Source organism: Trachurus trachurus (genome assembly GCF_905171665.1).
Source record: "Trachurus trachurus genome assembly, chromosome: 24".
NCBI lineage: Eukaryota > Metazoa > Chordata > Actinopteri > Carangiformes > Carangidae > Trachurus > Trachurus trachurus.
Genome location: NC_139910.1, coordinates 1280978 through 1308194, shown reverse-complemented (window position 1 = coordinate 1308194; position 27217 = coordinate 1280978). Strand labels below are relative to the sequence as shown.

The 27217-nt window shown below is 44.3% G+C and overlaps 2 protein-coding genes across 2 annotated transcripts; one reads left to right on the top strand and one right to left on the bottom strand.

The window, feature by feature from the left end:
* Positions 1-9982: 9982 nt before the first annotated feature.
* LOC311007068 (uncharacterized protein) lies at positions 9983-16681 on the bottom strand (the record flags this gene model as incomplete). The annotated part of the gene is made up of 3 exons (XM_084000153.1): positions 16469-16681; positions 10881-11671; positions 9983-10225 (listed from the first exon to the last, which is right to left on the bottom strand). The coding sequence occupies exons 1-3, from the start codon at positions 16656-16658 to the stop codon at positions 9983-9985; spliced, it is 1224 nt and encodes a 407-aa protein (XP_083856279.1). The 5' UTR covers positions 16659-16681.
* A 1054-nt stretch (positions 16682-17735) lies between these two features.
* Positions 17736-26388, top strand: LOC311007067 (uncharacterized protein). The gene is made up of 2 exons (XM_084000152.1): positions 17736-17944; positions 23915-26388. The coding sequence occupies exons 1-2, from the start codon at positions 17755-17757 to the stop codon at positions 25591-25593; spliced, it is 1869 nt and encodes a 622-aa protein (XP_083856278.1). The 5' UTR covers positions 17736-17754; the 3' UTR covers positions 25594-26388.
* Positions 26389-27217: the final 829 nt, after the last annotated feature.

Sequence of the window (27217 nt, the reverse complement as noted above, 5' to 3'; positions counted from 1 at the left end):
GGCCGCCATATTTGAGTCACAAAAACGACTCCCCACAACCAATGGGGGACGTCACGGATGCTACGTCCATTCTTTTTACAGTCTATGGTCACGTCGGCTCGTACGTGTCCCTCCCGTGGGACTCTGCTCTGATGCGTTCACCCGTGACGTGTTCTTCTCCTCAGACGTGTTCACCAGTTTCTCTCCTGTGTGTTTGACGGCGTGTCTGGACAGCGCCGAGTTGGAGATGTACCTCTTCCCGCAGGCGCTGCAGGGGAACGGCTTCTCTCCCGTGTGAGTGCGTCTGTGCACCGTCAACACGGAGCTGCACCGGAAGCGTTTCCCGCACACGTCGCAGGCGTGCGGCTTCTCCCCCGTGTGAGCTCTCGTGTGCTTCGTCAGCGCCGACATGTTGGTGAATCTCTTCCCGCAGGCGCCGCAGCCGTACGGCGTCTCGCCCGTGTGCATCCGCAGGTGGATGGTCAGCACGTTGGCCCGGGAGAAGGTTTTCCCGCAGGTGCTGCAGGCGAACGGCCGCTCCCCCGTGTGCTTCCTCATGTGCACCTGCCAGACATGAAAACGGGTCATGGGTGAAGAAAATGTTGAATATTTCATATTTGAACGCATCAATCTGATGCATTTTGAGAAGAAATTCAAGCAGAACTACAAGACAGTATGAGTGTATAATAAAGTAGGGTCACATTATGCTATATAACCTTATTGTCACGATACCATTTTGTGATACTTTTCCAAATACAAAGAGAACACAAAAAATGTTTTTGATTATTGACTTTATTTTAATAGAAAATCTCAGAACTATTACGCATCAGTAAATAATCAATCACTGCTGCAGGATTAAAATTGAAATTTCCATCGATATTAATCTGAACTCTTCCTAAATTAAAACATTAGTGGTCTGTTTAAAAATGAGGTCTGAAAACACTGCATCTTTTTTTTGTTATTTTGACCAGTTGTCATTTTTGGGAGAAATTGTTATAGAATGAAACACAAACGTTCATTTTACTCAAACACACACCTATTGTTTCCCATACGATCTTCTCATCTCATGGTGACCTCTTCCTGTTTTCCTAACATTTCCATATTTCCCACATTCTGTGACATAAACTATAAACTGTTTTCTTGTCTGTAACAACATCTCTGTCCTGGGTGAGGGATCCCGCAATATTTTTTTTCGTAGGATGAGTCCGGGAAAGTCCCGCCTTCCCCGCCTCTGATTGGCTGGATGAATTCTCCTTCGATTGACGTCATCTCACAACAGCACTGTAGTAAACTAAAATACACACAACTGAAGCATGAAATGTAATCAGATGCCATGGCGTAACGGTTTGCGTTTTCACCTGCGGTGTGGTGAATCCAAGTTCGATCCCCGCTGGTTTCACATTTCAAAAAATTTAGTTTTTAAATTTATATTCCAAGTTTACATTTTGAGTTTGAGAGAAGTGTAATTGTGCCATTGGTTGGGTTTAGACAACGAAGAAAAGAGTTGGTTAAGTTTAGTAAAAAGACCAGGTAGAGGCTAGACAGGCCAGATAAGTAGAGAGAGTCCAAGTAGATCCAGGCTCTTATCACGCTTTGCCGACAGCCTGCGTTTCACAGCCGTTTCACAACCAAAACAAACAACCAATCAGGCGAGAGCTCTTCTAGCCAATCAGAGTCGAAAATGGAGCCCATCTAGCCAATCAGAGGCGGGAACGGCGGGAAAGGCGGGACTTTCCCGGACTCATCCTACGAAAAAAAATATCACGAGGGATCCCTCCTCTGTTGCTCACCCTGAGGTTTCTCCTGGTTTTCCCTGTTAAAAGGGTTTTCTATGGAGTTTTTCCTCAGTGGATGTGAGGGTCTAAGGACAGAGGATGTTGTTATGATGGGATGTAAAGCCCTTTGAGACAAACTGGTGGTAAAAACGGGCTATACAGATAAACTTGCCTTGCCTTGCCTAATCACTATATACTGTCATTTTAGTCTCAGTGTTGACCTTTGTGGCCTTACTATGGTTGTTTTGTTTTGTCCCAATGTAGTTACAATAACTGTGGTTTGTCCTTGTTTGTACTATTGTTTTTGTCTTTTTGTTTGTTTGTTTGTCTGTTGAATCTATGTTTGTCTATATGTTTGGACCCCCTCGAAATCGTGATGGTACATCTCAAGGGGTTTTATCCAAATAAACAAATTTCAATATCTATTTTGGTTTCAAAACGGCGATTTCGCCTAAAGCTGAGTGATTTTCATGGCCGACCTGCAGACTGCGCCGGTGTTTGAAGCTCGTCCCACACGTCTCGCAGCTGAACGGCTTCTCGTCCGTGTGCGTCTTCTGGTGCTGCTTCAGTTTGTTCTGAAACCGGAACTGTTTCCCGCAGGTGTTGCACGTCGGAGGAGGAGGAGGAGGAGGAGGAGGAGGAGTCTTTTGACCCGCGAGGCGTTCAGGGACTCCTCCGCTGTGTCTCTGCTGCTGCGGCGTCGACGATTCTGAGTCTCCTGTCGCTCCACACGAGTCCACCTGTCGGCAGAGATGACAAAAGTACCCTGATTCTTTACTTGAGTAGAAGTAAAAGTACCTGTGTAAAACAACTTAAAGCAGAAGTAAGTGATATATTTGTGTTAATAAGTCTTAAATAGTTGTATCTTCCGACAGCAATCACTTCTATAGAGTGTTTGGTCTGAAACACGGGTCTGTCAGTCACTCTGCTCTGCTCTGAGCCCAGGAGAAAACTTTCCTTGTATCCTACAACCTTTATCCAATGAGGAGAGAGAACGGCATAAAGGGGCAGTCCTCTCTGTGTGTGCAGCCAAGGGATGCGCGTGAATGTGGTGACGTAGGGACGAGGACTGTTCGTGTTTTCTCGTAACTCGTGTTTTTCCGACCTGTGAAGTCGTACCAGTTCGATCTGGTACGAGTTCACAGGTCAGAAGTTACGAGTGGCCGTTATAGTGACTTTCACAGGTAAAACAGGTCGGAGAAACACGAGTGGGTTGCCTGGAACGCTACAAAGTCGTAAGTTGTGACATGAAGCTGTAATTTACGGTTTCAAAAGCCTGCCTGGAACGCAGCATTAGCCAAAACCACCGGATCGCTTACTTCTGCTTTAAGGTTTACACATCACACTTATGAACATTACATTTTGGACCAGGATTGGCTTCTAAACTGTGGTGTCACAAATCATGCTCGTAGTCCCAATTAATAATCTTGTGGATTGAGACACTTTAGGGGGGTTATTATTATTATTATTATTATTTATGGCCCTTTTCCACCAGCGCGACTCGGCTCGACACGTCTCTAGTGTCTAGAGAATTAGTTTTGTTTGGTTACTTGTTACTTGCCATCACTGTCTGTCGGCTTCGCTCCTCCTCTGAGCTCTCAGCTGCAGGGGAGGTGAGAGAGAAGTGCTGGTGATCCCTGTCTGCTTCTGGTTCTGGTTCTGGTTCTGGTTCTGGTTCATTGTGGTCCCGTTGCTCGGGATCGGGATCGGGAGTCCACATCCCGGTGTGAGTCTCCTGCTTGACGAGTGCGAGCTGCTCTCCCTCCAGACCGCTGCACCGGTCCAGCTGCTCCTCTTTGATCTGTGCTGGTTCTGGTGCTGGTTTCTCCCGGTCCAGACTGGAGTTCCTCTGCTGCTCCTCCTCCTCCTCCTCCTCCTCCTCCTCCTCCTCCTCCTCCTCCTTCTTCTTACAGACATGTTGCAGTGGAAGAACTGGAAGGAACAAACACAACACAACACATGACTGGAGTCAGTTTCAGGAAAACTAAACGAGTTACAAACAGGGATGTGCACGGTTACCCCGAGTAGCCTATTCGAGTACCCGAGTAGGCGATCTGCTAATTAAAATGATACATTGTTTCATTTTTCAGTTAGTGCGGTTGCTTTCACACCTGCTTTTTGTCACTCGGGACCAAACTTGGAGAGCGTCCTGTCTCCATAACTACCGGTTGAAATCTGGAAGCGCTGACTGATAAAACTTTCATGATGGAGACTGAAGTAGGGCCGGTTGTTAGTAGCTCTGCTCATTTATTTCTATATTGTTTGCATGTATAACTCTGTTTGGTACTTCCGGCTGGTTTCCGGTTGCGTTCACCCAGCTCGGTCCCGTTAGTTCCCGGTTAAACGTTAAACACGGACCTCCGCTGCTCGGTAACCAGCTGCTCCACGGACCCGAGGGACAGACCCGCCGACCTGTCGGTGTCTGAGCGACTCAGCGGACACGCAGCGACCGGCTGCCCCGCTGCTGCTGCCGCTGCTGCTGCTGCCGCTGCTGCTGCTGCTGCTTCGTTTGTGGGTCAGAGCTGCGTAGGACCGGAGCACCGGGCGTCTCCCCGCTGCGTTAACCCGTTGTCAGTGACTACGGGAGCCCTTTTAGCTCAAACTTGTTGCGTTGGCCTGGCAGTTGGCTCGCACCAGAGTGCGGTTGCTTTCACACCTAAACTAGTGCACCAGAGTTCAGCTGGAGCCGAACCGAGACGAGATGAGACCACCTCCTCAGGCCGCACTAGTTTTGGTGCATTAGAGTCTGATGAGCTTTCACACCGACCCAAACTGGACCAAATTTAGTGAGATCTAAATTTAGAGTGCACTAACACGGCAGGTGTGAAAGCACCATAGGATTGAAAAAATTGCATGTTAGAGCGAAGTCTAGTGGAGCAGAGAGAAGCACAAGTGGAATTGTGCAAATTATGATACAAGCATGAAATTTGGTGTATTCAGTGTTTCCTCTACATTCATTTAGCAGTGGCGCACCGCCACAGCTAAATCCCAGCCGCCGCTGCTTCAAATTTCTTTCTTTTTTCTTTTTTTTTAAATTGTCGCTAATCCACCACCGCCACATGCCTCCACCTTCACAGCAGAGTCCTGCACTGCACCTCGCGAGTAGCTACTAAGGTAAACTACAGATAACTATCTTGCTCAGTATCTACTCTTTGCACCCCCTCTGCACCTCGATGACAGACCACAGCCTGTTTTTCCGCAGAATCATTGAACTCAGGTGACAGAATGACAACAGACTCAGGACAGATCAGTGGTCGCTGTTGCCGGTGTTTTTTGTTTTTTTTTAATTAGCTGGTGGAAAAGAAAAAAAAACTAAAACGTGTGTGTCAGTCCGTCGGGCTTATGATGATGTTATTGTAGCGCATACAGTAAGTTTAACAGGACATATCCTCTACTGCGCTGTAACATAAACGTGCATAAACTCCCCCTCCTCTCCGCGGCCGTCCGCTGGTGCGAGTGGGAGGAGGGTAACGGCGATGACGGCAGCGACACCGACAACGACGAGACGGCAGAACGATCCTGTGTAGGAGCTGTCCGTGCGGTTACTTAACCAAAAGTCTCCCGAAGAAGGCCCAGGTTATCAAACTAAGAGAAATATGACCTGTGGTAGTTTGTTTGAATAGCAAAAATACATCATGACATGAAGTTGTCATGAAAAAAAAAAAGAGATGTTGATTCGGTGGAAACCCGGCTTTACAGGTGCGCGGGGGGGGGGGGGGGGGGGGGGCTACGGTATGCGGGGGGCAATCACGGGGGGGGGGGGGGGGTCTGGGGGTCTGAGCGCCACTCCTTAAAAAAATCCTAGAGGAAACACTGGTATTTGTTCTCAAGAGGCTTCTGATTAAACTGGACATTTGAAAATCCAAGATGGCGGCCATTTTTCAAGATGGCTGCTAAATTAGCCTCATAAATGCGCTCTGACCGTCAGACAGTCACATCACTGACACACAGCGTCGTCAGACTAAATATCAGCTGGATAATAGAGTAGAGATGGAGTTTAAGATGCACATACGGGGCAGATGTGCATCTTTATGCTGCGGCGCCTCGGAGGAGAAAACTTTTTTTTTTCTTTTAATCATTAGCGGTGCTTATTTATTAGTCCACACTACATGTTGGTGCCTTCGGTCCTCTCTGCCTCGCATCGTCTCAGGAAATAACTGGGAAGGTTTCACAATGTTTGTAAACTGAAAGCAGCAGATTTCCTAACAGACTTGATGACACCTGTCGTCTCCGAGGGAACCACCACAGATTATTGTAAAAGGTTTGAAAGTCCGAGGCTCGATCCAAAAACACTTTTACAGCAGAAAATCACGTTGCTTGATCTGAAACAGTTTAACACTACAAAAAGCTGAACCACGGCATGATGATGTAGTTTGATCCGACACTAGACTGTTGCTCTAACGTGCCGTTTTTTAATCCTAGGTTAACCAGATAATAAATTCATAACCGGAGAGCAGATTGCCTACTCGGGTACCCGGGTACTCGGGTAACCGTGCACATCCCTAGTTAGAAGGAGATAGTACAGCATAATGTCTGACTCCTTGGTTTGGAGTGGAGTCGTGTTGGTGGGAAAGGGCCAAAACGGAAACAATGAGCTTTAAAAATAAACTTGTCCGGCCAGTTCTTCCTGAGGGACGACAGGTAACCAACCACCGTGGCTGCAGAACAAAGTTCAGTGTGTTTACAGGTGAGTCCACTGTGGACCTGACAGTACGGTCGGACTGACACACCTCTTCACATCGTTACGTTAGTGCAGGTGAAAGGTGTGTAAGTGTCACCTGTCAACACTCTCCAAGCTGCTCTGATAACATCTGATGTGTTGATATATTTGTCTCAAGGAGTGAAACTATTTGAAGAATTTAAGTCCTGTTTTGATTCACTGAGCTGGAGAAACCGGTCTGCATCAGACTTAGAGACTTTATTGTCCTTGTCATATTAACACAGTATCCATAGGGTACAGGGATATCGTTTAGAGCAGCTTAATACTGACACAAAACTAGTGCAAACGTGCATATTAGCCTACATTACATTAATGTCCAGCAGGAAAAAGAAAAGTGCATTTAGTGCATAACACAACACAATACTGTCCCACACATTACAGCAGCAGAAAAGACGTTCGATCTGCAACAAAGTGCAGTGGTGTTGTCTTCATCTTCATCTGCCATCCTCTGTATGAAACAGACCGAGGTAGGTAGGTATTGTAAAAAAAATAAATATTAAAATAAACTTCAACATTTGGTAGCCTATCGATGACAATTAATGACTTAAATATTTCAAACACTTGTTCCCCCGGCGGATTAATAACTGGTCCTATATGAAGAGATTAGATGTAATTATATTTTGACTATATATATTTGATTTTACACATTAATAGTGTTTTGAAATGTATTGATGCATAATAATCGTGATGATCGTAACACTGATTATTTCTCTGACAATAATCGTACCAAGAAAATCTATAATCGTGACATCCCTATAATTATGATGGATATTATTATTATTATGACTATTATAATAAACCTTTAGCCTTGGTATCATCTTTTATTTTATGTAATAACATAAAATAACACAACACAACCTTTGTTTTTGGTGTTTTATCAGGTTAGTTATTGAAGCTTGAGGCAACACCCAGCCTCACCCAGCAGGGTCAGAGTCACTGTCAGTGGTGGGCAGTAACGGAGTGAATTTCAAAGAGTTCATTCTCACAAACAAGAGTTAAAAGCTCCTTAGTTGATAGAAGATGAATTTTTCAATGAGGGAGAAATAATAATGGACGTGTTTTTAGTGTCTTGGAGAGTTATTTTAAACAACTTTGTGTAGGTAAGTAATTTTAATCAAAGAATAGTCATAGCAGAGCATTTTTACACATTTTAAAATGCCTCTTTAAGGGGTCTTTAAATTCATTTAGAAAAGAATAGAGTCATTCATTGATGTGAAAAATAAGACATTTACTCTGACTCTTACTTTTAAAAATGCATTTTGAACAGTAGTATTTGTACTCTTACTCAAGTGTCTTTTGTCATTACTATGTTTCATCATTCTTAATATGTTGAAACAGAGAATAATATTGGTGTTGATAGTAAGCCAATGTAATTATAACAACAGAGAGGAGCAGGTATTATACGTTTTCTTCATCCTGCTCCTTTTCATTCATGGTGACAATGTGTAGCTACATTATGTAAATATGTGCAACTATGTGAGAATATAAACCATGAATGAAATAAATCCATTGACACTTTCAGAAAACAACTCAAAACTCATCTGTTCAGAAAAGCATTTGACTAATGTCTATTTCCCCTTGCATCTTGTTGTTCTTGAAATGTCTCTTTTATTTTGTGATTGTGCTTTTGTATAAAGTGTAGCCTATGCATTATAACTGTCTTTATTCATGTGTCCATTATCTGGACACACAACTGTCTTTCTGACTCTCTGACTGTGTAAAGCACTTTGTGACACTTGTCTGCGAAAAGTGCGTTACAAATAATAAACTCAACTAAATAATAAACTACTCTGTCCCTCTGTGGTTGTGGTGGTGGTGGTGGTGGTGGTGGTGGACTCTGACTGACCTGTCCGCTGCAGCCGGACCTGAGGCTTCAGCAGCAGCTCCAGCAGTCTGCGCTGCCGCTTCACCTCCTCCTCGTACTCCACGATGCTTCTTTCAAACACGGAGAAGATTTCCTGAGCAGCAGCGGTCAGTCGCTCCGAGACCAGGTCTCTGAGAGAGTCCAGAGGACTCACCATCACCATCTTCATCATCACTCACACACACAGACACACACACACACTCTGCAGCTGCTGTTTCCTCTCTGCAGCTCCACGAGTTCACCTCACCTCGGTAACTTCCTGTAAAGTCCCATCAGCCGGATCCTCACACCTAAATAAAGTTGGAAAAAAAGAAAGAAAAGATCCTCATACCTGGCTGTAGCCCCGCCCTCTCCCTCCACCTTGACGCTGCTGCCCCCCAGCGGCCACTCGCGGCGTTGCACCGGAAACTCACCTGTAGCCTTCAAAATAAAAGTGGAAACCCAGGACGGCTCCACTGTTACTTTTTTTTTTTTTTTTTTTTAAATTATTATCGTGGTTTGACAATAAAAAAATATGAATCATTTGCAAAAGTTGCACATCAGCTACTTGTTCAGGTGAGAACAGGAAGTAAAATACAGAATATCACTGTCACTAATGCAGCTGTTACAGAACCAGATGTGAACGCTCCAGATGTTGGAACATAATAAAAGCACTTTTCTTTTTTCCCTTTTCTTTTGTTGAACAATTTAATTCTATGATAATGAGTGTAAGTGAACATTTAACATAATGTACAGTGAACACACAGTGAGGATGTGATGATGATGATGATGAGCAGGACCAGGACCATCTCAGGCCACATCACTGACCCAGTGGAGGAGTTTAAATTTAACCAGTGTTACGTTTTAATCTGTATAATAAACACAATCAGTCTGCATGAGACAGAAAAAAACATCCAAATACCTCCATGCTGCTCGTCTGTAATGTCCGTCTTGTATTGAAGCCCCGACATGAGAAATTGTCCCGAAAAAAATTAAATAAGTCTATATTTCAAGCTTGTTTATAGCAGAAGCACATTACAGCATGGAGGTATGTGGATGTTTTTTGGTGTGTCTTTTTGTTACGAAGACAGTTGGTATCCATTTGCAACCGTCATATGGACATGCACTGCTACGCCGAGACCCCCTGTAACTCAGAGAAGCCACGGAGGACTCTGAAACTTCTCCCAGCCCTTAGTCCACATGAGGGGGAGGAGATAATTAGTGAAAATTAAATTTTGGGTGGATTATCCCTTTAAGAAGATTTTTCTTTCTTTGTAAGGTTTTGTGCGCCTGGCACCAGAACGTCTTATCACAGGTTGAACAGAACCTGAGTTTGTCTCTTCTCTAAAAAAGTGAAGCTTCCTGAGCAGCGCACAGAAACCACCACATTTACATGAAGAAATACATGTTTTACTATCAACACATCAGTCTGCATTAAAGTTTATTTTATTTTATCAAGTTATATAACATAGATACAAATTGCATTGTGGGATACAGGACACAATGTAGATGTAACATTTTTCACATACTGCAGATTCTGCTTTTGTTTACATACTACATACTGCATTTTGTCCAGGTCAGTGCGTACTAGCAGGAGAGTATGTGGTTTTTACAGCCGGTGACTTCGTCCCCTCGTCAGGTTTCTCTCTCCTCCTCTGTGAGTTTTCATGTGGTTTTGAAGCTAAAGTTAAAGCGCTTCGTCCCGCGGCCGCTGCAGCGTGCGTCCTCCTCTGGTGAACTTTCAGGTTCGGTCGAGATCTGAAGCGTTTCCTGCAGGCGCTGCAGCCGTACGGCCGCTCGCCCACGTGGCAGCAGGTTGTTCTTGTCCTTGTAGCGCTTGTCACACAGCGGGCAGCAGAAGGCTCTGTGGGCCGAGTGCCTCCGCCGGTGCGTCACCACATGAGCTTTCTGTTTGTTTTCACAATGGGCTCTATGCACAGCTCCACTACTTCCTGAATTTAAGGCAGCTCCTTTATTTGCTGTCTTACATTATTGGACCAACTGATTAATCCAGGTGTGTCTGAGTAGTCACAATGGTCAGACACACCTGGATTCATCAGTTGGTCCAATAATGTAAGACAGGAAATAAAGGAGCTGCCTTAAATTCAGGAAGTAGTGGAGCTGTGCATAGAGCCCATTAATCGCGGTATTAAACGCCACATACTTAATCGTAAAGATTCCTAAATACCGTCACTTTCCGAAAAAAATTATGTTGGAACCGTATCGGCAGATGTGGCGCCAAAGTAAAGGTAAACGCAAAGATACTGGTCCATTTATCTAAAGTAAAGCTGAATTGGTAGGAAACTAAATGTTAGCGTGTCATTTGTATTGTAGAAGACTGCAGATTCTGCTTTTCTTTACATACTGCATACTGTATACCACATACTGCATTTTGTCCAGGTCAGTGCGAACTAGCAGGAGAGTGGTTTGTGGTTTTTGTGAGTTCAGCCGGTGACTTCGTCCCCTCGTCAGGTTTCTCTCTCCTCCTCCGTGAGTTTTCATGTGGTTTTGAAGCGGTTAAAACGACGTGCGCTTCGTCCCGTCTTCGTCCTCTCTCCTGCACGTGCGTCCTCCTCTGGTGAACTGTCAGACTGGGCCGAGATCTGAACCGTTTCCCGCAGGCGTCGCAGCCGTACGGCTTCTCGCCCGCGTGCGTCCTCGCGTGCAGCTTTAAGACGTTAGCGCTGGCGAAACCTTTCCCGCACGCGCCGCAGACGTACGGCTTCTCGCCCGTGTGGCTGCGCATGTGGAGTCTCAACACGTGTGAGTTGGCGTAACGTTTCCCGCAGGCGCCGCAGCCGTACGGCCGCTCGCCCGTGTGGCTTCTGCTGTGGATCAGCAGGTTGTTCTTGTCCTTGTAGCGCTTGTCACACAGCGGGCAGCAGAAGGCTCTGTGGGCCGAGTGCCTCCGCCGGTGCGTCACCAGGTGAGCTTTCTGCCTGAAGCCTTGGCCACACAGGTCGCAGGCGAACGGCTTCTCGTCCGTGTGGCTGCGCGCGTGTCGCAGCAGCTCCGACCGGTAGCGGAAGCTCTTCCCGCAGGTGCAGCACGTCAGAGGCTTTTGACCCGCGAGGCGTTCAGGGACTCGGTTGTGACCGCGGCGTCGCTTCTGCTGCGTCGGCGTCGACTTCGGTTCACTGTGTTGCTCGGGATCGGGATCGGGATCGGGAGTCCACATCTGCTCCTGAGTCTCCTGCTTGAGTACGAGCTGCTCTCCCTCCGGACCGCTGCACGGGTCCAGCTGCTCCTCTTTGACCCGTACCGGTGCCGGTGCTGGTTCTGGTTCTGGTTCCTCCTGGTCCGGACTGCAGTTCCTCTCCTCCTCCCTCTTGAAGACACGTTGCAGTGGAAGCTCTGCAGGAACAAACAAGACACAAGGAGGAGGTGAAGGTCTGACCCCGATGCAACTGTCTAGAGATGTCACAATGACTTGTTTTCACCATTAATCTCGGTATTAAATGCCACAATTATTTAATCGTAAAGATTCATAAATACCGTTACTTTCCGAAAAAGATTATGTTGCAACCGTATCGGCAGATGTGGCACCAAAGTAGGCTACACATTGCTGCACAAGGTAAATGCACAAATACTGGTCCATTTATCTAAAGTAACACTGAACTGGTAGGAAATTAACTGTTTGTGTGTCATTTGTATTGTAAAAAAAACGAGTAAAAATAAACATAAACATTTGGTATAGATGACAATCTATTCACCACGCTATGAGATAATAACACAACGTTACCACACAGAGTTGTTTTAGAGGGAAATTCATGTAAAACCACTGATGCACGTTGCCTCCAGGGACAGTTTTTCATCAACAGTCTCTGTATTTCCCTCTAAAACAACTCTGTGTGGTAACGTTGTGTTATTATCTCATAGCGTGGTGAATGTGCAGCTCACAACTTGTCCACCAGAGCGTTGTGGAGTTGTTGGATTGTGTATTTGATGAGTTTGATGAGGGAAACCAAGAAATCCCATAATGAGCCTCCGTAGCGTAGCTCTGAGCAGCTCACGGCTCTGCTCCGCCGTTCTAAAAACAGCTTGCACCGACAATTAAAGGTAATGAACCTACTGCTATGACTATAGGGATTATGGGCAATGGGCCAATTTGACAAAATGTTGAACTATCTCTTTAAAGACAGTGCACTTTTTCCTTATCTTTAGGGCTGTTCGATTAATCGATTTAAAATCGTAATCGCGATTATTTGCCTAGGACGATGTTAAAAACGTGAAATCCTAAAAATCGATTTTTTACTCTAACTAGGGTAATTACGGTAAGCCCCCGTTCATGAATCTGCGCTGCGCTGAATTACCGTAATGACTGCCGCCTCCTTCCTCTCATCACGCTCTCCCACTGCTCTCCCCACACACTGTAAACAAGCATGTCGGCATTCTGCTATGACCAGTGAGGATTTCATTGCCGAAAAGACCAACAGCCCTTTTCCACTACACAGTTACAGGTCTGCTCGGCTCAGCTCGGCTCAGCTCGACTCGGCCGTCATATCACAGCGGTACTGTGATATGACAAGGATTAGGTCTAAGTTACAGCTGAGTTCTTCAGCGGGGGCGGGGTCGTCATATAACAGCGGCTACAGCCGTGTTGTCTCGATTACGGACCGCGTGGTTTTCCACACAGCAGACATTTAACTCGGGTGACAGAATAACAACAGTTTGTCGGTGTGTTTTTACTGTAAAATGAGCGGTATTGATTCTCGTGACGGACGTATGGTCGGACGTCGCTCTTCCGGTGACAACGCTCTGGCCAATCAGTGGAAGGCAGTCAGTTGACGTCACGTTTTTAGATAGATAGATAGATAGATAGATAGATAGATAGATAGATAGATAGATAGATAGATAGATAGATAGATAGATAGACAGACAGACAGACAGACAGATGTGCTTTATATATTGCATATTATTTTGAAAAACTGTTTTGTATTGTGAAACAAAGTTTTTAATAAAAATAGATAGATAGATAGATAGATGGATAGATGGATAGATAGATAGATAGATAGATATTTTTTTTTATTAGACTCTAGGTCCATTTAAAAAGACACAAACAGCACACAAAATAATTTGTCATTTAACAAAAAAAATCGTAATCGTAATCGGAAATCGATTTTTGAGAGAAGAAAATCGAGATTTTACTTTTGGGCAAAATCGAACAGCCCTACTTATCTTAGTTCTCTTTCTTTTCTCCTCCCTTTGTGCCCTTGTACTATTTCTTTATGTGTCTTGCTTTAACGCTAGATGCATTCATAGTCAGTCCATGATGAACACCACTAAGTAGACCTATGTCTCCTTTAACATAAAGGGAATAAATAATGTGGTTAAACGTAAGAAATAAACTATTATGCTGCTTAAAGAAGGAAAACGCTTTCATAGTCCTGTTAAAAACATCTGAGTCAGGATCCACAGAGGAGGCTTTGTCAAGTCTTTCTTTATCAGTTATCCTGGATATCTGCTCTGTTGGCTGCTGTTTAATGGAGCAGCACTGTGTGTTTAGATAGATTATACATTTATAACAGAGTAGAGACGTTGTGGTTCTGGTCCTGGTCGTGGTTGAGCTCACCTGTCCTGCACCGACAATTAAAGGTAACAAACCTACTGCTATGACTATAGGGATTATGGCAATGGGCCAATTTGACAAAATGTTGAACTATCCCTTTAAAGAGAGTGCGCTTTTTCCTTATCTTAGCACTAGACACAGTAATAATCTTACCCTATATTTACCCTTCACCCGCACATCACACCATCAGTTTAATTTGACTTATAGAGGTCCTATGTTTGGAATGGACTACTGTACCTCCTTCACTAAGATCCATTTCTTCTTATTCACTTTTTAAAAAACAGTTAAAAATACATCTCAACTTCTCTTTCATTTCCCGCTCTTTCCTCTCTCTCTCTCTCTATTTCTCTCTCTCTATATCCCACATCCTCACTTTGTCTCTTTATGAGTTTAATTAATTAATTGTTTTTGTACCTTATCTCTATTGTCTCTATTTGTTACCGAATCACTTTGCACTTTATCTCTTTATTTTTTTCTCATTTCTGTTTGCTCATATAACATGCACTTTGTCTCTTTTTTTTTTTCCTCTATGTTTATTTGTTAGCCATTGAAATCTGTCTTGCTGTAATTTGTTATAGGGGTGGAACCTATGTACAAGCCAAGAAAGAAGGAAAATGTTGCTTTTTAATAAATCTGTTTTTATTTTTTGCAAAATTTCATATTCATAAAAGTACATTTTCTAAGAAAACCCTCTTGCTTTTATGTTTTTCAAAAAGAAATGGAACTTTATTTCAGTGGCGTAGCCAGAAAAAAGACATTGGGTGTGCACCTGCAAAGACTGGGTGTGCCAAATTTATTTTCAACAAACTGAGCGTTACACCTCCATAAATATTCAAAAGAATTCCAACATTATACTGTATGTTGTGTGCGTTCTCATCAGTAATAACAAACCATGTGTTATTCGCTCTCAATAAGCCATAGGCCTTTAACAAGCATCAGACACAGACTGCACATAATAACTTGGGTTTAACAGTGGTATAGTAATCTATATGCAACGCTGAGTAAAAAAAAACTGCTTAGTAACTGCTCTTATAGTCAACAGTACAACAGGTCTAAACATTCACACATATGACGTGCTCAAATAAATCAATAACAAAGTCATAAAAAAACACACTTTTGCGTGTCTGGTTAGCGCACGCACAATAGGTGATCTACTAAGAGTAACACACTAAATGACAACACGTGCAAACCGCAGTATTTAAATGAGGGTTTTGCGCGTAACCGTTTCCGCCATGGAGAGTATGGACAGAGCTGGATGGATACAAACGCAGAATAAAAATTTGATCCGACGCATTAATAGAGAGAGGGACAAATAAACATATTGTGGGGCTGCAGCATAATAAACGTGGGAGATTATCTATGAGAAAGTAAAAATGTGGTTGGTAGAACAAGAAGAGAAGAGATGAAGTGAAGAGAAGATGGGGAGATATAGGTATGCGGCAAAGAACAAAAGAAGATTTTAGTTTATAATAAAACCTCAGCAAACGAGGGAGAGCTGCTCTGATCAGTGTTGAGCAGCAGCTGAGCAGGTAACTGGGAGACCTGCTGTCATTCACTGAGCTGGAGCTGCGCGCTATGGCACAGAGCTCAGGTGGGACACTCAGGCCACTCGGATCTAAACGCCCCGACCAGAGGGATCACGGACGGAGTGAAGGCAGCGGTGACGTCTCTCAGCCCCGGTCCCAGAGCAGAGCAGCCAGGTACTGGAGAGGGAGGAGAGGAGAGGAGGAGCGCACTGGACGAGAGAGGTGCGGCGTGCGTAACGGCGCTTAAGTTACTTTGATCGCATGATCAACATCTGAACACAACTACTGGGCTCATCATTCATCACATATGATTATGTAACAGCCTGGCCTGATGGTTTTATATCGCAAAGCAGAAGAGGACAACAATATCGCTGTTTACCTGTGCGCACTGTGCAGCTCTCAATTTAAAGGGCAAGATGGCGTGGCTTGGCCTTGAACTCGTTAATTATTCCACTAGTCCAGTTTCTCCGCGAGCCGGTGCAGGTGTCGCAACGCATCACCTGACGGCAATTTTTACAAATGTATTGACTGATCGATAACATGTTAGTAGCTATAGACTATAACAAAAAATGCATCAAATTTTTGGGTTCCTCTGTGGGTGGCACTGGCACACCCTGGCACACCCGTGGCTACGCCAGTGCTTTATTTTAAGCTAATCACCAAATCAGCAAATGAAAAGGCTTTAAAACCATAGACCTTTGTAATATGTGTAACCTTGTTGTAATGAACATCACCCCTGGCACATGTTCTTTGTGTTTTCATTGTATACTGTTCCCTGTAGACTATTTGTACCTGTCAACTTCTTTTAAATAAAGCTGTTGATTTAAAGACAAAAAAAAGGAACCTATGTACAAGCCAACCGGCTTCGTTCCCTCCTTGCACCATTGACATTTGTGTGCTAAATAAATAAACTCTAAACTCTAAAACTCTTTGTCAAGTCTGTCTTCATCAGTTACATCTGTTCTGTTGGCTGCTGTAGGCTGTTTAATGGAGCAGCACAGTGTGTTTAGATAGATGCTACATGTATAACAGAGGTGGTGGTGGACTCTGACTGACCTGTCCGCTGCAGCCGGACCTGAGGCTTCAGCAGCAGCTCCAGCAGTCTGCGCTGCCGCTTCACCTCCTCCTCGTACTCCACGATGCTTCTTTCAAACACGGAGAAGATTTCCTGAGCAGCAGCGGTCAGTCGCTCCGAGACCAGGTCTCTGAGAGAGTCCAGAGGACTCACCATCATCATCTTCATCATCACCGCTGGACTGCACACACAGACACACACAGCTCCGCTCCGGACCGACACACACACAGCTCCGCTCACTTCCGCCAAACGGTGTCTCACTTCCTTTTTTTTCTTCTTTTTTTTTTTTTGCATTGCTTTATTAACAATTAGCCTATAAAAACAATACCGTTTTGCCATGTGTAATAGTTATATAAATGATATACACAAATAGTAGGGAAAAAACTAAAATAAATAATCAATTAAAATAATATATAGGACATAATAAAAAAATGACCGAAATATTGTTTGTTTTTAATGCCTTTTGTTTACAGTCCATCCATAGTGGTGTTATACTGATATAGTTCTCAAAAATAAAATTAGTTGTAAAAAAAAAAAGTCTTTTTCCTTCCTATTGTCTTCAAAGTAAATAAAAAGTCCTTTTCTTGCAGCTGGATCGTGTGTCCGATCGGTTTTCCTTCTAATATAGTTTTGTACATCTAAACATACAGTGAAGGAGGAGTTTCTTAGATAAATGTAAGTCCCTTACAAGCATCACATCCACAGATATAGGCTATACGAGTTTTTTTTTTAAGAGGAATCTGTTCTGTTTTATCCCTTTTTTCTTATCCCTGTGTAATTTTATGTATTTATTTACCTACCTACTTTTTTTCATTATTATTATAGCTACTGATCATATCCTTATGAATAGTAAATCGTGATTAATTTTTTTCCAATGTGTAAAATTGGAGCGCCTCTGTTTGTTTGTATGAATCATTCTCAATAAAGTTCATTGAGAGAGAGAAAAAAAGTAGGAAGTCGGAAAGTTCCGAGAATTACGCAAACGTTGTGTGACTGTTAGAGCTCGTTACACAAAGACTCACAACTCAGCACAGTTAAAAACTAAGTAGGCTATAGTAGCTATAGATCTCAGCGTGACACAACTTGAAGAAAAGTTTTTGAGAACTGGTTTAGACTGAAGGCTGAAAGCTGAAAGCTGCGGTCCTTTTCGTTCCGCTCGGTGTCTGCAGGCAGCCGGAGCGTTTACAGTGTGACACCGTGTGGCGGAAGTGAGCAGAGCGGAGCTGTGTGTGTCTGTGTGTGCGGTCCAGCAGCAGCAGCGGTGGTGATGATGATGAAGATGATGGTGAGTCCTCTGGACTCTCTCAGAGACCTGGTCTCGGAGCGACTGACCGCTGCTGCTCAGGAAATCTTCTCCGTGTTTGAAAGAAGCATCGTGGAGTACGAGGAGGAGGTGAAGCGGCAGCGCAGACTGCTGGAGCTGCTGCTGAAGCCTCAGGTCCGGCTGCAGCGGACAGGTCAGTCAGAGTCCACCACCACCACCTCTGTTATACATGTAGCATCTATCTAAACACAACGTGCTGCTCCATTAAACAGCCTACAGCAGCCAACAGAACAGATACCCAGGATAACTACGGTGGCCCTGAGGTGCAAATCACAACAGCAAATCAGAAAACAGGACAGTAAAAGAGGCAACACAACACAAAAAGAGGAAACACAACAAAAAGAGAAAACACAACGCAAAAAGAGAAAACAAATGAGAGGCAAATGAGAAAACACAACACAAAAACCCTAGATAACTGATGAAGACAGACTTGACAAAGCTGTGGATCCTGACTCAGATGTTTTTAACAGGACTATGAAAGCGTTTTCCTTCTATAAGCAGCATAATAGTTTATTTCTTACGTTTAACCGCATTATTTATTCCCTTTATGTTAAATGATAATGATACTTGGTGTTTATCATAGACTAACTATGAATGCATCTAGCGTTAAAGCAAGACACATGAAGAAATAGTACAAGGGTGCAAAGGGAGGAGAAAAGAAAGAGAACTAAGATAAGGAAAAAGCACACTCTTTTTAAAGGGATAGTTTAACATTTTGTCAAATTGGCCCATTGCCATAATCCCTATAGTCATAGCAGTAGGTTCGTTTCCTTTAATTGTCGGTGCAGGACAGGTGAGCTCAACCACGACCAGGACCAGAACCACAACGTCTCTACTCTGTTATAAATGTATCATCTATCTAAACACACAGTGCTGCTCCATTAAACAGCAGCCAACAGAACAGATATCCAAGATAACTGATGAAGACAGACTTGACAAAGCCTCGGTCCGCTGCGTGTTTGCTGATTCATGATGACTGAGGCTGGATTTATCAAACCCTTCACTGGTTTACTGATGAAGAAGCAGAAAAGACACGCGGAGCTGATCGGGCAGAAATAAAGCTGCTGTCATAGAGAAAAAGACTGAGAGCCAAGAGCCAATTGACTGAATGTGTTGGTTAAAAAACACACATAGGGTATTGGGTATAATTATAATTAAGTGAGTCACTGAACACTGTTTCCAAATAGGCTAAACGGTTGTTTTGTAGCAGAGTTAAATAATGTAACAGAAATACAGTCTAATGATAATGATCACAGTTAATTGATATTCATACAGATTAGCCCACTACAGGTGATTAGCATCAATAATGATAGTCCAGAAAATAAAGTTAAACAATTTTATTACAAATGCTCTGCTTGACAGTTGATAGGCCCACTTTAACCTCCTCGGTTTACTTCCCTAATACCACTAGCAAGCCAGGGATTCAGTAATACAAACCACTCAGCTGCACACTTGATTGATTGATTCTTTTAATGACCACACAGCCAGGCTGGTGGAATTTGCTTCCAGTACAGCTCATTGGTAAAAAAAAAAAAAAAAAAAGTCTTAACACTGCACTTAACACTTAACACTTAAAAAGTCTTAACACACTCAGTGAAATAACACACCTAGAGTTTGCACACAGATTCATCCAAACAACAGGGCTCCAGAATAACTAGGAGCACAGTGACTAGGGATGGGAATCGAAAACCGGTTTCAACTTGGATCAATTCTTGGGATCATCATGTGCGTGTCTGCTTAAAGGGATAGTTCACCCAAAGTAACCCAAAGAAGTTTCAGAGTCCTCCGTGGCTTCTCTGAGTTACAGCGGGGCTCCGTGCAGCACTGCATGTCCATATGACGGTTGAGAACGGAGCTCACTTTTCTTCATCCAAAAAGACACACCAAAAAACATCCAAATACCTCCATGCTGCTCGTATGTCCCTCTTGTATTGAAGCCCCGACATGAGAAATTGTTCCGCCGGTCAGTTCAAATCACGTGAGATTTGCATTGACACAGGCAGAGCAGTGAACTGAGACACTGGGAGCTTCCGCTACAAACAAGCTTAAAATATAGATTCATTCCAACATATTCCAAATAATAATAATAGTACAATAAAGAAAAAACAACTACCGTAAAACACCAAATAAAGGCCCGGGCGTTTATTTGCTTAAATCGCTCAAATCAACAGGCGTTTATTAGGGACCTGCGTTTATTTGGGACCTGCGTTTATTAATAGTGTTCAACCTGGACCTCCTTCTGGGTAAAGAGGCTTCACTCCGTGGCGGCAGGCGGCGGTGGAACGATACGTGCGTTTCTCAAGGCATTACTGTAAATACGGCCAGGGCGGACTCGTTCTCTGTCTCGCTGACCTCCGCCGTCCTGGCCCGCACAGGTACCAGGAGACTGAGACCCCCGTCATGTCGGTCCTCCGCCCTTCTTGATCCGCCGCAAGTTACAAAAACCCTGCGGACGCCCAGTCTCTCCACTCCTCTCCCACACATCAGCACCTGTGTTGGCTCGCTCCACCGTCCTTTTTTTGTTGATTGAATGAATAGGCCTATAACTAATAACAATGCAACGTATAGCCTAACTAAATACGCGCATGAGTAATCAGAGAACAGTAGGCTGTTTACGCTACTTTGTAAAAGGAGTAAAGTCATTTAAAACGAGGAGCAAGCCGAGCCGAGTCGACACTGTGCAGCCCAGCACAGGTGCTGAAGTGCGGATGAGAGGAGTGGACAGAGCGGGCAGGAGCAACCAGCCCAGAGGCATCTCGTCGGTCCTCGGCCGTCTTTAATGTCTCGAGACAGCCGCTATATTTGCATAGAATATTTTTTGGCAACCAGAAAAACAATGTTTGACCCAGCGTTTATTTGGGATGGGCGTTTAATATAAAAAAATATTTTGCTACACCCGGCGGTTAATTGGGACCGGCGGCAATAGAGGGTATGCACATGACGTCACGGTACTCGGAAGTCGCTGTGGAACGTCCACTGAGTGGCAAAAAGACGAGTGGCAGAGCCGCCAAAGTTTAAAAACGAGCAAGTAACGAAGCGATTTTCTCCGAGCCCATACAAGTCTGACATGTCTAGCTTTGCCAGCATGTAAAGCATGCATGACGTAACAGAGCTGCTGAAAATCTTGAGGATACGTCTCACTTTGACCGAGTTACATTCAAGAACCTGTTCTCAATGACGGAAAGTAAATTCACTGGAGCGGTCATTTTTTTTCGATCGATCAGCTGTGTTTACAGTTTCAGGTGTCATAGTTATGATGTTTAGACAGATAAATTAGTCTCTAACACATCCTACAGTTTGACTGGTCAGAGTTTTTCAGAATAAAAGCAGCTCGTGTTTTAGTGTCGGGAGTCACTGTCAGGACGACAGTAACAGCTGTAATCTCGTCCCTCTGCACAGTAACACTGAGCCTGTCAGTCACTCTGCAGGTGCCGCGGTCACACTGCGTGTTACAGGAAGTGTCAGTGCAGCAGACGGTTTTGGGGAGCTGGTTGTCGATTCCTTTTGACATCAATTTGTTTTGATATAAGATATTTTATCCAGTTTATGAGTCCACCGCTATCCGCCAGCATGTTGAGGGACGCTTGTTTTGCCACTCAGTCCGATCGAACGGGGCGTTGCTGGGGCAACGTGACGTAAACGCATACCCTCTATTTGGGACTCGGCCATTATTTGAAGTTTTACGGTAAAACAAAACAACAAAAAACAACAAACTAAACTAAAACACAAACAACATTTCCCTTTCATTCATGATCCTCACACACTGGCCTGGCACACATTCCAGATACTTTGAGTCGCTCCTTCCACGTTTCACCAGTAGGCTATTTAAAAAAAGAAAAAAAAGAAGCAAATTTACTGTTTGTAGATGAAGTAGATGAAAAATTTACTGGCGTTGTCTCAAATTTTAGTTGCAAAATGGCTCCATCTAGGGGCAGAGTCTGGAGCCCTGAACAAGAAAAACAGAAAACTAGTTCTAGTGGGCAGCAATACCCAGATCTTTCCTGCCCGTTACCGGGGCTCACTTGCCGGGCAAAAAAACCCAAAACAACAGAACTAGCAACAATGGCAAGAAAACCGCTAATAGGCCGCCGATATTCCGGGGAAACGAACTGTCCCCTTACCGACTCCCAGCTACTTTCAGCCCAGCAGGGAAACAGGTCAGAGCTCCTTTGTTTCCCTATGCCAGCATGGAGTGAGGTGTGCACCTGCCTCAATCCCCAAACCAGAACCAACAGACACAACACTTGTTCCTCCTGCAGGTAGATATATTTCTATTTCTACCTCTTAAATTTTCAATTTAATCAAAATAAATTTTAATAGCCCTCTGGTGTTGGTCTGACAACAGATGATGATGATGATGATGAGACTTGAAGTTTTTTCCTTATGAGTGAAACCTTCAGAGGAAGCTTCAGGTTCTTAATTTTTTTGTCAGAGTCAGTGTTAATGTGGCTCTTGTTTTGTTTTATCTGCTGCCACAATTGATGAAGATGAAATAAAATGAAGATTCATGAGCATGACGGTTTTTTTTTTTTCAATCAGGGTGAAAGATTCAGCAGCAACTTGGTCGTTTGGAGTTAAAGCTGAAGGCCACTGGACCTCTGTTCAGTTCACCTGAAGGACTTCTTCAGCACTAAGACTGATGTGTTGATGAGATGAACACCTGGGGGCGTTAACGCAACGATTCTGGGGGTTGTTAAAGGGATAGTTCACCCAAAATTGAAATTTCACTCATTATCTACTCCCTCTCATATGGACTAAGGGCTGGGAGAAGTTTCAGAGTCCTCCGTGGCTTCTCTGAGTTACAGGGGGTCTTGGCGTAGCAGTGCATGTCCATATAACGGTTGCAAATGGATACCAACTGTCTTCGTAACAAAAAGATACACCAAAAAACATCCAAATACCTCCATGCTGCTCGTATGTAATATCCGTCTTGAAGCCCCGAAATGCGAAATTGTCCCGAAAAAAAATTAAATAAGTCATTTCTAGCTTGTTTTGTAGTTGGACGAACTGGGAAGAGGACAGACCCTGGTTCGTCCAAATTTGACGAACCGGGAGGACGAGCTTCCGCTACTAACAAGCTACAAACAACCTGTAGGTTGAGGGCACAGTGTGAAGTATATACTGTATCCAATCAACACTGAGGTTAAGGTATCCCTAGATTAGTGATCTGAACTCCTCCAGTACTCTTCGGAATGTAGGATGAGACATACCCCAAGTCTAGAGACCTTGGTATGGTAGTTAACGATGAGCACACAGCTTCTATTTGTGCCTAGTAGCACTTGATCTTTGATCTGGATAGACATTGATTAGTTTTTCAGAGATATGCCCGATCCTGGGCATCAGTCCAATAGAACTGAGGTAGCATCAAACTTACATTTGGGTTGATGTGTCCTGAAGATCCCTCTGTTGTTCCCAGTCAAGTGTCCTTCAATAAATCTCGCCAACATTAAGGAGTCTGAGCCACAGCAGTAGAAAATCTCCCTGACAGTTAGCATCCTCAAAACAGAGTCCCTTCTCCTTAACCTACAACCTATAGCTGAGTTTCCACTGAGGAAGTTCCAGGTGAAAACAGAAGGCAAGAACTTTAGAGGATCGTCCTCTCACTCGCCCACCATGTTGTTGAGGCGTTGGCATCACATCCCTCTTTGAGTATACAAGTACCTACCCAGGCAGGGACTTGTTTAGCCCCTGTAAAAGTTCTGTGAGATGGTTCTTCAGGGGTGGTTCCTGCTATGGAGACACAGCCCGTAAAATTACCCCAGAGTTCCCAGTAAGTTATATAACAGTCTAGAGTGCCCATCCGAGACTCTAACCCAAGTGACCCTAATGACCCTGATGGGTTTGCTAACGCCCCCAAGGTGTCATCTCCACTGCAGCTTAAATACCTGGGACTCGCACTTCAGTTTTAGAACTGAAGAAGTCTTTCAGGTGAAACGTCTTCGAGAACTGAACAGAACAATCCAGTTTCCTTCAACTTTAGCTGTTGACGACCACCGGGACCTGGAAGACTGAGAATCTGCAAAGACAACAGCAACTCAACCTTTCACTCAGTTCTTGAATCTGAAGTTGTCTGACTCCTCTTTGTGTCTGTTTGTTTCTCCAGAGCTTCCACTGCAACATGTCCATAAGAGGGAGGAGGTTCTCACTGAGCAGCAGCTCTGGAACCAGCAGAGTAACTCCAGTCTGGACCAAGTGGAACCAGAACCAGAGCCGGAACCAGAGCCAGAGCCAGAACCAGCACAGATCAAAGAGGAATTGCTGGACCTGTGCAGCGGTCAGGAGGGAGAGCAGCTCGTACTCAAGGAGGAGACCCACACCTGGATGTGGACTCCTGATCCTGTGCTACTTGACCACAGTGAACCAGAACCAGAACCAGAACTAGAACCAGACAGTGACCACCAGCTCCTCTTTCACATCTCAACTGGAGCTGACAGCTCAGATGAAGAGGGAAGCCAACATGTGGACTCGGGACAAACCGGAGACTCAGAGTCGAGACGTCACAGTCACAACAGAGATGACAATGAAGACGATGAGTCCAACAGAGACCCTGAACGTCTCACAGGCAAAAAGGCTCCAACATGTGACTACTGTCAACAAACCTTTAAGTACAAATATCAACTGATTCAACATCTCAAAATACATAAAGGTGAGAAACCATACTCCTGTGAAACATGTGGGAGAAATTTCAGAAAGAAAGGGAACTTGAGGATCCACATGAGAACGCACACAAATGAGGACCCGTACACTTGCCAAGTATGTGGGAAGACTTTGACCAGTAAAATGGGTTTGTTATTCCACATTAGAACCCACACAGGTGAGAAACCATTCTGTTGTGAAACATGTGGGAAGGGACATTGTAGCATGTCGGCGCTGAGAGACCACGTCAGAACTCACACAGGTGAGAAACCCTATACCTGCGGAACATGCGGGAAGAGTTTTGGACGAAGGGGCAATCTGAAAGTCCACATGAGGATTCACACAGGCGAGAAACCGTACACCTGCAACATCTGTAGGAAGGAGTTCACCTACAAGTCGGTTATGAAAGCTCACATGAGGCAGCACACAGGAGAGAAACCGTACACCTGCGACTTCTGTAGCGAGAAGTTCGCCTACAGGTCGGTTCTGAAGTCTCATTTGATGGTGCACACAGGAGAGAGACCGTACACCCACAAACGCTTCACAGATAAAAAGGCTCTGATGTGTGACTTCTGTCAACAAACCTTTAAGTACAAGTATCAACTGATTCAACACCTGAAAACACATAAAGGTGCGAAACCGTACACCTGTGACATATGTAAGAAGAGGTTCAGAAAGAAAGGGAACTTGAAGATCCACATGAGAATGCACGGAGGTGAGAACCCGTACATGTGCAAAATATGTGGGGAGACTTTGACCAGTAAAATGGACTTGTTCATCCACATTAGAACCCACACAGGTGGAAAACAATACAGTTGTGAAACGTGTGGGAAGAGACATTTTTGCATGGCGGCGCTGAGGGACCACATCAGAACTCACACGGGTGAGAAACCCTATACCTGCGGAACATGCGGGAAGAGTTTTGGACGTAGGGGCAATCTGAAAGTCCACATGAGGATTCACACAGGCGAGAAACCGTACACCTGCAACATCTGTAGGAAGGAGTTCACCTACAAGTCGGTTATGAAAGCTCACATGAGGCAGCACACAGGAGAGAAACCGTACACCTGCGACACCTGCGGGGAAAAGTTCTCTCGGCTGTCCGACTTAAAGAGGCATGCAAAAATACATGTAGATGACATGTAAGAGCAGATGCATCAGGAAACTCAACCAATCAAACTATAACTGTAAGGAAATCACTCAGTTATGTTCCAGTGAAATACGTCTCAAGATTAACACCTCCAATAAGATTGGAAGCATGATCCAGTTCTGTGACGTTCGGCTGCTTTTCATCCTTCAGCTTCATGTTCTCCTGTTTTTTTTCTGTTTGGGATTTTGCTGCACTTTGTTTTTTTTAAACCGTCGTCTTGTTTTCTGTCAAATCACATAAGAACTTGGACTAAATGAGATTAAGGGCGCTTTCACACCTGACCATTTGTTCCGAAACAGGGAGCGTTTTACGTCATAGATCGTTTCCATCCGAGCCCTGGAGCGGTTCGTTTGTAGTGAGAACGTAACCGACACATGCATCGGAACAAATTGACTGGTTACCTGGCAACCGGAGGAGGAGGACCACGGGCAACTGCCCCAAAAACATAATGGAGCATCAGCAGCGTGTCGTCTTGGCCTTTTAAAAATGTACACAAAACAGGAATCGGAACAACTGCAGGTGTGAAAGCGCCCTAACTGAGCTTTTCACTAGATTTTGATTTTTACTTTCATCCTGGCAACTTAACATGTTCCTCTTCTACCTTCAAAGTGTTGATGAACTTAATGTTTGGGTGTGTTTAGAATTTCAACAACTTGGAATTGATGTTAACAGTTGTAAACAGTTTGACGGAGGAACAGAGCGGTGACGGTGAGTCGGCGATGAAGGGCTGAGGAGAAGCTGCTCTCTGCTGTCAGCTGATGAAGACACAGCTTCACATGGCCGGAGAAGAAGAGGAGTTGTTGTCTTTGTGTTCTTCACTCTGCTGCAGCTTCATCTTGGACATGATGCAGTTTCAGTTGGACTAAAACAAAATGTGTGATACTTAACTTATTTTCAGCAGTGACCTGGAACTGACACATGAACACAAGTTGGGTGCGACAGCGACCGTGTCTACGTGACCACGACTGGTCGTACGCCACGTGTGGAGAACGTCGGTGTTGAGGACAGCTTACTCTACTCTGTTGGACACACTGATCTGATAGAGATTAACCCTGAGGAGAGAGACTAAACCTCCTGTAGCTGCAGCTCTGGCTCGCACTTTACTGATGTTCAGCTTTGATTATTAAACCACACGAGTGCAGAGATCCTCCAGTCAGAGGCCTGTTCAATGAATTTTGTTTTACTGTTGTTTAAGTTGTATCACTGGTTTGTGCTGAAGTAACCAAAATCTTTTTTTTTGTTCAGGGCTACATGAATAAACGTGTTCATTTGTGACAACGACAACATTTGTCTCAGGTGTGTGTGTGTGTGTGTGTGTGTGTGTGTGTGTTCGTTCTCAGCAGAACACTTCCGCCTGACTTCGATGGAAACACTCCTCTGAGCCACAGTCCTTCCTCTCTTTTTCATGCGGTCAGACTCGTCTTGTGTCACAGATGCAGTGCCATCTTGTTGATTTGAGATAAGCATCATTAACATGAAGTGACTGAAAGTGTCTCATGTTTAACTTTAAAAACAGGACATGTAGTCATGGAAATAACAGGAAGTGACACGTCTCTCTTCACAGGAAGTGGAGGCTGAGTTGATCTCAGACTAAACGACTTCACTCACTTTGACAGCGAG